The sequence below is a fragment of the Aristolochia californica genome, unplaced genomic scaffold (assembly GCF_029961685.1).
Source record: "Aristolochia californica isolate CCGP_79_NKW_82.1479 unplaced genomic scaffold, dmAriCali1.0.hap1 SCAF_9, whole genome shotgun sequence".
Classification (NCBI taxonomy): domain Eukaryota; kingdom Viridiplantae; phylum Streptophyta; class Magnoliopsida; order Piperales; family Aristolochiaceae; genus Aristolochia; species Aristolochia californica.
This window is the reverse complement of record NW_027182290.1, coordinates 5,258,792-5,269,853: the sequence shown is the minus strand read 5'-3', so window position 1 is coordinate 5,269,853 and position 11,062 is coordinate 5,258,792. Positions and strand designations below refer to the sequence as shown.

Below are 11,062 nucleotides of genomic sequence, written 5' to 3'. Positions count from 1 at the left end.
TATCGAAGATCTATCATTGATCTGGGGTCCTAATTTTGACAATTGAATTTATGTCTATAATTACGAAAGGATTTTTTTTTAAAATCGCTATTTTTATTACAAAAAGTACTATGTTTTAAATCTCTATTTTTTCTAAAGCTATAAAAAGTGAATACATGTCACATATTCATTTGTTGTATGAATATTACCCTTAGTATTTTTTCAACTTTGGACAATCTCTCTCTCTCTCTCTCTCTCTCTCTCTCTCTATCTATCTATCTATCTTTCGATCCATCTATCTCTCTCTCTCTCTCTCTCTCTCTCTTTTCAACTTTGGACAATCTCTCTCTCTCTCTCTCTCTCTCTCTATCTATCTATCTGTCTATCTATCTTTCGATCCATCTATCTACCTCTCTCTCTCTCTCTCTCTCTCGTGCTACATTGTGTGTCAATCTGACCATACCAACCTGGGGTCACAAATAAGTTTGATTTTGATGTATCTAATTCATAAGACTCTATTAGATAGTAGGAGAAAAACCTCAATCAAAGTAACGGGGTCTTTCTTCCTTATTTTAACTTAACAGGTCGGCACTTCGTTTGTTATAATTGAAGAGTTGTAATGTCTTTTATTCTACTGCAACCGATCACCACTTGCTAACATTGCTTGCTGCTTGTAACTGTTCTACGTCCAGAAATAATAATAATCCTTTGTAATGAGGCAAGAATCTTTTGCTTGTTAGCGTAGTATTAATATGATTTAAACAGATCGATCTCCTTTGCTGCTATCTGATTCATATATTGTTCTCTCCCTCAGGAACTCTGGCGTTTACTGTCCAAACCCATTTTCAAATGCGCCATCAACATGTAAAGCAAATATAAAATAAGAAAAATAAGATTCTTCAATGAATCCTTTGACATTTTGGCTGTTTAATCATATTTGGAGGCCAACACCAACCAAGGTTGGCCTACAGCTTTATTAATGGAGCCTGAATTAACGGATCTTCGACTCTATAATGTCATTTTGATCGAGTCGCAGCTGAATAATATGAATATCAACCTTCTTCCTCTATAAATTGATGAAGAGTCTCTCACCTGATCCAACTCGGAAGAAGAAAAGCAGGCGAAGAGACTCTTGGCGCCATTGTCATGAACATGGGTAGCTTCTCCGTCTTTTCCTCTCTACCAAGAAGGTAATGTCACTATTGCTAACAACTATTTCCACTGAAGTTTTCGTACTCGAGCTCGACTGACCATTCATGGTCTCCAGTCATCTCACTTGATCTATATAAATAGAAGTAAGCTTAGGTTATTAGGAAGGCCGGTTGATGCTCTGATCAGTGTTTCGTGCATCAGAGCACAATTACTTTCGTTTTTTCTAATCTCTCATTTTGCTCTCTTGTTGCATGATTGATCAGAGAGATTAATATTGTAGTTGGAAGTCGAAGAATCTGCGGAGGAGATGATGTTGTTTAAATTCATTTTTTTTCTACAAATTAATTGGAAAGATATTATCGTCTTCAATTCATGTCTGCAACTGAAGTGAAATAGTTATTCTGCTTTAAAATCTGCATGATGAATGGCCACCAATTTTTCAGTCAGTTAATTAAAAGGTCATCTTGTTCATGCAGACTCGAAGGGAAGATAGCACTGATCACTGGCGGCGCCAGTGGCATCGGCGAGTGCACAGCAAGGTTGTTCTGCTGCAGCGGTGCCAAAGTCATCATCGCCGACGTCCAGGACGAACTGGGTCAATCCATGTGCCGTGATCTGGGACCGGAAAACGCCTCCTTCGTCCACTGCGATGTCACGAACGAAGACCATGTGCAGGACGCCGTAGATACTGCCATAGCAAGGCACGGGAGGCTGGACGTCGTCTTCAACAACGCTGGCATCACTGACGACCTCCGTCCCTCCATTGTCGACAACAAGAAGACCGACTTCGAGCGTGTGGTCGCCGTCAACCTCACCGGAGTCTTTCTGGGTACCAAGCACGCTGCCAGAGTGATGATCCCCCACCGCCACGGCTGCATCATAAACTCCGCCAGTGTCAGCGCGCTGGTGGGCTCGACGGTGTCCACGCATGCGTACACTTGCTCCAAGCACGCGGTGGTGGGACTGACCAAGAACGCGGCCGTGGAGCTGGGTCGGTTTGGAATCCGGGTGAACTGTGTGTCGCCGTTTGGGGTGGCGACGCCGTTCTCGCAGAAGTACGCTAAGATGCCGGCGGAGGAGATTGAGAAGGCGATGAGCCGCATGGGCAACCTTAAAGGATGTTATTTGAAGGCGGAGGACGTTGCAAAGGGCGTGGCTTTCTTGGCGAGCGATGATTCCAAGTACGTGAGCGGACATAATCTGGTGATCGACGGTGGCTTCACCGTCAGCAGCCCCTCCCCTCCGATGCCCGAACTGGAAGTCTGAATCAGATGGAATTCTTGCCCTTGTTGGATCGATCTACCTAAACAGTTTGGAAGGATCAGTTGATCAGTTGGTTAATGAAGAGACATGGAAACAATAAATTTCTGCAATTTTATTAAGGTTTTTTACCAAATTACCCATTTTAAAAATTTTATTTCGATAAATGACCTCACTTTGAATTTATTTTAAAAATACCCAACTTTGACCGGTCCACTGTATATGTGTACAGTCAAAGGTGATACATAAGCTTTAACTGATTACGTGTCACCGTGTCATTAGTACTATGTGAGTAGGTAGACACATTGACTGCCACATCATCTGCTAGGTAAGATGCTACGTCATTAAATGACAAAAAATTTGAATAAATTTTTTTTATTTTAAAAATCAAATTTATGGATACACTTTTTATTACCTGATTTTTAAAATCAAAATTTCTTTTTATTCATAAAAAAAAGTGTATCCATAAATTTGATTTTTAAAATCAAAATTTTTTTATTCAATTTTTTGTCATTTAATGATGTGGTGTCTTGCCTGGCAGATGACGTGTCAGAATGGTGACATAGCAGTCGATGTGTCTATCTAATCACATAGTACTGATGATGTGGTGACACGTAATCAGTCAAAGCTTACGTGTCACCTTTGACTGTACACATGTATAATCGACCGGTCAAAGTAGGGTAATAAGTTCAAAGTGACATCATTTATCGAAATAAGTTTTTTAAAATGGATAATTTGGTAAAAAACCCTTTTATTAATGAAGTGTTCATTTACAAATTCTATGCAATTCTCTCTCTCTAAGTCTTTGCAAGATATAGCGTCTAAATATAAGCCCCTATAAAATTTTGAAAATTTTTAAAGCAATTATATGGTAGGATACTAACATGATCCCAAATTAGATATTTCTTGAAAATCTATAATCAGAAAATCTCCTTCATGCTCTTCCTCTTGACACTAAGAAGCAAGGTATGAAATAAGATTCCTTGAATATCAATTCACACCCCAAATATCGAGTATCATTACCACCTACTTCTCGATACTCTGATGTTGGTTCTACATCTTAGAAAATGGAAGCATACATCACATACCCTGTTACCTAAGATGATATTTATGTGGAAGGAATCATTTTACTATTTAAAATGAATAACTCAAAATTTATTATTAATAAAAAACTATTATAGATGAATTTGAACATCCAAAAAATGATCCATTTAAAACATGGTTCTTTCAGTGACACCTGTCTTGAACAGAAGAACCTTGCTTTTCAATTTTATAGTTATCTCTAATAGGAAAAGACAATCATGTCTTTTGAACATTGGTATAACATAATTCATTAAAGATGAAAGAAGAGATTAAAACTCTCGAAACAATTAAAGTTTGGAATCTTCCATTAGGAGAAAGTATTCAATCCAAACATCCTCCTCTTGAACCTCTTAAACTAGAATCATCTAGCTCTTCAGGTAAAGGCATTACGCTTGAAGTTGTTGCATATATACAACCTTAATCTCACCCTAATTTATTTACTTAGATTCAAAAATAAAATAATTTTACCAATTTAACCTTACAGACCATGGGTCAACAACTCAATCGATTCGAAGAAATTGTCCAAGACAAATACGTTTCCAAATAATTTGTTAAAGAACCACTTCCATTTACTCTATTCAAGAATAATTATATTATTCCTCCAATTAAACCACCACCTGTTGTCAACTGATTTAAGACAAATGCAAACAAAGAGTTTATGCAAGAATTGTTAGATAGGTTGAAAAATCTAAGTCTCAAAATTTTAGACATACATTCCACCTCAACGTCAAAGTAAGAAGAAACTACTAGTCAGTTAGAATCAGACCTTGAACCCGAGGACATCAATTATGATGTTACCCAACATAAAGAGTCTCTCCAAGAAATAATACATGAACCTGCAATATAAAAATTCGATTATGACAAAAAATCCCAAAGACAATGGGATGCTCAAAACCTATTGTCACAGGCCTACACCCTATGACTTTCTTTACGAAGAAAATTTATACCATGACCAAAAATCTTATGATGGCAAAAGTATCTATGAATGGAATATAGATGGCCTATTTGAAAATCAGATTTATGAAATGATACACAAAAGGCTAATGTATAGCAGTATTTGCAAACAACAACACATTTGTGATCAAGAAATTGCTAAAATGATTGCTTCAGGATTCTCTAGAGTCTTGAAGTGATGGTGGGATAATGTTCTTACACCTTCACAACAATTAGAAATGTTTTCGACCAAAAAACTTATTTAGGATGAGAAGAACTGACTCATTCAATTAGATGAAGAGGATGTTGTGTACAACCTCTATCATGCAATTCTTGTCCATTTTGTAGGTACTCTTACCTCCAATACTAAACAAGGAGAAAATACTCCAAAATCTTCAATGCAAAAAACTTATTCAATTTAGGTGGTATAAGGATGTCTTTATCACCAAGGTGATGCAACGATCGGGTGCCAATAATGAATATTGAAAATCAAAATCTATTGATGGATTGCCTTCATTGTTTGCAACCAAAGTTTGTCAAAATTTGGCAAATACAATTGGTGGCAGAATTAATAATAACTATTACACATATGCCCAAGTAATGAGTGTCATAATTTAGGAAGGACTCTACTTGTGCAATGAATCTTCTAGGCAAAAAGGAATTGGGAGAATTTTTGTACCACTTCCGGACATTATTCTTCCAAGAAGAAAAAGAAGATGGTCACCCCTTCCAATCACATGAGTAGAAATTTCTACAACAAGAAATGTAAGCATGAATCAAATAAATTTATTTCTTCATCCCAATCGAAGAAACATATGACAGACGAAAAACAAATTGTTTGTTACGTATGTGGAAAATTTGGGCACTATTTAGATAAATGTAAAACTCACCAAAAACATAATGCTCTTGATCAAGATGAAGGTTTAAAACGTCAATTAACATTTTTTTTGTTAAATTCTAGTTCTACATTTGAACAAGAAGAAGATAGTATCTATTCTTTTTCTAGGTCAGAAGAAAATTGTACATGTTCCAATTCTAACCATTTAAATACTATGGTTCAAATGAATCACTTAGGAATTAATTTTCTTACAAAAGAAGAAAAGGATCAACTTAAAGAAAGTAGGTTGTTATCCAAAACTTATTCACTTAAAGAAATTATGAATCAGATGGAAAAAAATCATAGTCTTATAACTTCTACCAATCTTACAAAAGAAGTTAATTCATTTAAAAAAGTTAAAAATCTTAAAGATTTAATTAAAAAATATGATAGATCTTAATAGAATTACAGAATTGGGAGAATAATGATTCTGATCATTTTCTCCAATCTATCACCAGTGTCCTTAATAAAAAAAATGGTACATTAAAATCCATTTGGTTATCAATGAAGATTATGTGTTTCATGATTTACTAGCTTTAGTTCATAGTAGTGCTAACCTTAATTGCATCCAAGAAGGGTTAATTCCAACCTTAATTGCTTCAAGACCTAAAACAAGTGGGGTTTACAAGTTTGTTTACTTGTTGTTGGAGCTAAAAGAGAGTTGTATCTTGGTTGATGAAGATTCTCCAAGTTGGAGTTTCTTATCTATCTGCCCATATCAAGAAGACATGTTGCATGAGAAATAATGCCAATGGGTAATATACTCTCTCTGATGAAAGAAACATTTTCTCTAGGCGAGTCACGATCATCCAACTATTCCGATGCAAAAACTCTTATGTACTAGCTGAAATCCATTATGAGAATATACATGTGTGTAAAAGTGATTATGTCTTATTTTAGAAGGAATATGAGAAGGAAGACAAATCCCCATCGTATAGTAAGTCGAGGTACATACAATCAAGCAATAAGCAAAAGTTGTGTTATTTCTTTGAAGCCACAACTTTAACAAACTGTTTACATCAAAAGAAATACTCCTTTTCAGCTTGTTTGACTTAAAGGCAACGAGTTGTTGTTCATGAAAGCCTACTAGCGAAGTGTGGTTGCTTGCTACAAGGAGAGCTAGAAAACAAGCCCAAAGAGATGAGATCACATACCAAGAAACAACCAAATTAAACAAATACATTGAGACATCCAACATATTCAAAACTTTGGCATAAATTTGACAAAGAATATCCATGGTTTGCTTCAGACTCAAAATAATTATGTCTAGTGGTTTCAACCCATTTGGCAATTGAAGTATGTCTTACAACATGTGACTAGTGGTGTTCATGTCGTATAATTTGCCTCTATGAAAGTGTATGAGAGATCATTATTCTATGACGAGCTTACTAATTCGTGGGTTGACGTCTCCAAGTAAAAATATTATATCTATTTATTCCATTGGTAAATGAGTTCAAAAAATTTTGGGAAGAAAGTATGCAGATTTTTGAAGAATTTATAAGAAAGCTTTTTATTATGTACATTACAATTTTTTGGACGAAAAATTATTTTTAGGCTTATGGGTTACTTTCTAGTTGAAGTACTAAAGGAAAATTGGCATGTTTTATATGTATGAGTCAAACACATTTTGTGAGGTTAAAACATGGAGGAAAAGAATGTTTTATGGGTAATTGACAGTTTCTACCAAGGGAAGATAAGTAGTGAAATGATAGGAATTTTGAGAGCATTGACCTCCCTTGGTTCAACTAACTAGAAGTGACATTGATAAACAATTGTGTAGCTTCCCGATATACCTTATGACAAAACATATTACTAATACAAAGGGAAAACAATCCCAAATTGATTTGAATTGAAAGAAGAAAAATATATTTTTGAGTTACAATATTGGTCGAAGTTAAGATTGGGACACAATTTGGATCTCATGCATATTGACAAAAAACGTTGGTGATAGCATTCTGGGCACCAATTTTGGTAAAAATAAGGACTTCATGAAGGCTAGTTTGGACCTAGAAGAGATGAGAACAAGACAAGAACTATACCTTCGAAAAGACAATGATTCAATTTATATGCCTTTTGCGTCATACACAACATCTTAACTAGAGAAAATGATTTTGTGTCTACTTTTTCAATATTAAGTTTCTAGATGGGTATACTTCAAATATATCATGATGCATCAAGGTGAATTTTTTACATATATTAGGCTTAAAGAGTCATGATTCTCACGTGATGATACAACGTTATCTATCTAAAACTACATCCACTCTAATTACTGAGTTGAGATTATTCTACAAAGAGTTATGCTAAAAAAACATTGAAGGTTGATTTGGTGAAGAAATTAGTGGGTCACATCATGGTAATTTGTGTTAGTTGGAAAAGATTTTTTCACCACCATTTTTTTATGTAATATCCATTTGGTAGTTCATCTACTGCACAAGGAATGACTTTGTGGTTCAATACAATATTGAAGGATGTACCCGATTGAGAGGTAAATTATCATCTACCTTGCCCACCTTAGTTTAACATACTATATATGTCAACTTCTATGCTAATACTTGAAATATGAACAAATTTCTTCGTAAACTAAAAAATATCATTACGTTATAAAGCTCATCCTGAAGGTTCAATTGTTGAGGCATATATTGACATGAATATTGACATTTCACTTCATATACCTAGATGGAGTTGAAACAAGATTCAACAAGAAATATTAGAATTATGATGGATATTCTCCTTGATTCAAGAACAAAATATCAATTTTTACACACGTGTCCATGAGTTTAGTTGAAGAAACAAAATAATTCTCTAACCATTCTTATATAAAATATTGTAAGTTGTACACTATAATTGCGGTGAGAACAAAGAATATCCATTGTAAGTATTTACAGACTCCCTCTTATTAAAGAACAGATTGGGGAGAAAACATGAGGAATAATGGGGTTATGGACTTGTGTCCTGTTGATTTTCAAGACTCCATGAATTTAGCTCATGGACAAAAAGGGAGAGAAACCTATTGGGAGAAAATTGGAGGAAGAAGAGGTTATAGACTTGATTCCTTATCCTCCTCCTGAAGCTCTATTTATAGATTAATTAAACTACTATATTACAATAATACCCCTTAACTTAGGGTTTAGGGTTTTAACCCTAGAACTTTAACTTAATTACATCAATGTCATCTCTATGAGATGACCCTTTACTTTCCATCCTACCATCAATGTATGTGGGCCTATGAGCCTTCTCCTTGATCTGTAGGTCTTAAGCCCTTCTTCTATATCTCTTAGATGCATGGGCTTGGAGCCATCTTCTAATACACTTGGATATGTGAGTCTTCCTTGGTCGTGTGGGTTTGGGCCCTGTCTTCCAACACTCCCCCTCAAACTGGGGGTGAGAGAACAACATGAACTCCCAGCTTGCTGCAAATGATGTATAAAATCTTTTTTATATAATATGTCTTCATCTTCCAACACTCCCCCTCACGTTGGTGCTCTCGTTATGAGGCCCACTGGTATAATATCAGTGAGAGTAAATTACTCCTAGCCGCTAAGACATTGCTCTGAAGTGTCTCCCTCCACCACCGTGTCCCTCCACAGGACAACGACTTTCTAGTGGTAGAGTAATATATGATATTAATGTGGGGACGTAACATATATATAATAATAAGTTCCTCCGTCATTTACTTCCAACCACAAAAATGTGATATTTTTTACTGTGATGAAGTTCGTCAGTCATAAACTTCCAACTACAAAAAAATTGAATATTTTTTACAGTGATGAAGTTCCTCTGTCATGGACTCGCAACCACAAAAAATTGATATTTTTTACAGGGATGAAGTTCCTCCGTCATGGAGTCCCAACCACAAATAAATTTGATATTTTTTACGGGAATTAAGTTCATCCGTCATGGAGTCCCAACCACAAATAATTTTGATATTTTTTACGGGGATGAAGTTCCTTCGTCATGGACTCCCAACCACAAAATTTTGATATTTTTGACGGGGATGAAGTTCCTCCGTCATGGACTCCTAACCACAAATAAATTTGATATTTTTTACGGGGATGAAGTTCCTCAGATGGACTCTCAACCACAAATAATTTTGATATTTTTGACGGGGATGAAGTTCCTCCGTCATGGACTCCCAACCACAAAAAATTGATATTTTTTACGGGGACATAAATAAATAATGGTATTTGGCTACCTCTTCTTCAATAATAATGTCTCATCAAAAGAGACACTTTAGCACTAGTTGAAATGGGTTTGGCTTGGGCCCACTTAACACTACTCAAAATAATCCTTATAAAATGACCCATAAAATAATCTAATGTACATATATGTTCTAAATAATGTGCTGACTAAGGGAATAATCTCTCAATTCTTAAAAAATAATAATCCAACCAGAGAAAAAAATTTACCGAGTCGTGCCTAAAAAACTTTGGGTACATATACCGAGGCAGAAAATAAGTGGCCTGAGTGAGGTTGACCCGGTCCGGGTTGATCGAGTTGACTCGGTCTGGCTGGTGCAGGAGCAGTACCGTCGGGTTGCTGGTTCGCTGGTCCGAGTTGACTCGGGCGAGTCCAGGTCGCTGAACCCGGGGCTCAATTAAATCAAGTTTCCTAACTTAAGAAACTTGATGTTGCTACAGTTTCGTCTTCCTCCCCGGCATCTTCGGCGGAAACTGAGCTCGGCTCTTCGGAAGGAAATTATGGAATTGATGTCTTGGATTACAGAAACAGAGATACGATCTCTTAAAAACGGAAACGTACTGGTAGACAGTATCACCTTCCTCACGGCGACGATCCCGGCTTCCGAACAGAGCGGAACAGCAAGGGGAAACTTTTCGGAATAAACCAGACAGATGCTTCCAGAAACGGCAACAATATCTCTTCTTCCGAAATGGAACACTGCGGGATACATCCACGAGACTTCACGAAATATAGAGATAACAGCAATGGAAAGCGACCTCTAAAAACGGCAACGTTTTCTGGCTGGACTCGGGCGAATCCAGGTCTCGGCAGAACAGAGCGGGAACTTCCGGATATCAAGCATCGACAAGAAATCTTCCTCTCTGTCTGCGCGTGTGTCTCTCTTCACCTGTCTCTGAGATGGCGACCGACGGCGCCGGTCACCCCGACTATGGCGACGGAAGGACCGGACTCAGAAGCGCTCATGAGGACGTTGAGGTGCCGCGGGCCAGCCTTGCTTTGAGGCGACGATCGTTCCGGACATGACGGTGGTGGAACCTTTGATGTCTCTCTTCTTATCTTACCATTGAAGAGGGAATTTTTGTAGTCAAGGCTACTGCTGGAGATACTCACCTTGAAGGTGAGGATTTTGATAACAAGATGGTGTGCAGGAATTCAAGAGGAAGCACAAGAAGGACATCACTGGAAATCCCAGGGCAGGACTTTGAGGCGTTTGATTTTGATAACGGGGAAGATGATATGATTTAATAAAAAAATGAAAGAAAAAAAGAAACATTGCACGAGACTAAGAAATAAAAGAGAGAGAAAAAAAATTTCTAATATTAAACGGAGGATAATCAAACCTGAAAATAGTCGGAGTCCGGAAAATCAAAGCTCTGATACTATTTTGATTTTCAGGACTCCATGAATTTAGCACTTGGAGAAAAAGGGAGAGAAACTTAATTACATGAATACCATATCTATGAGAGACCTTTTATTTATCATCCTGCCATCAATGTATGTGGGCCTATGGGCCTTCTCTTTGATATGTGGGCTTTAAGCCAGTATTATATATCTCTTAGATGTATGAGTCTTCCTTGA

At 36.7% G+C, this 11,062-nt stretch overlaps 1 protein-coding gene across 1 annotated transcript; it reads left to right on the top strand.

Moving 5' to 3' along the window:
• Nucleotides 1-1,131: 1,131 nt before the first annotated feature.
• Nucleotides 1,132-10,216, top strand: LOC137940249 (secoisolariciresinol dehydrogenase-like). The gene is made up of 3 exons (XM_068785197.1): nucleotides 1,132-1,169; nucleotides 1,608-2,355; nucleotides 10,049-10,216. Exons 1-3 carry the CDS (start codon nucleotides 1,132-1,134, stop codon nucleotides 10,214-10,216), a joined length of 954 nt encoding a protein of 317 aa, XP_068641298.1.
• The last annotated feature ends 846 nt before the right edge of the window (nucleotides 10,217-11,062 follow it).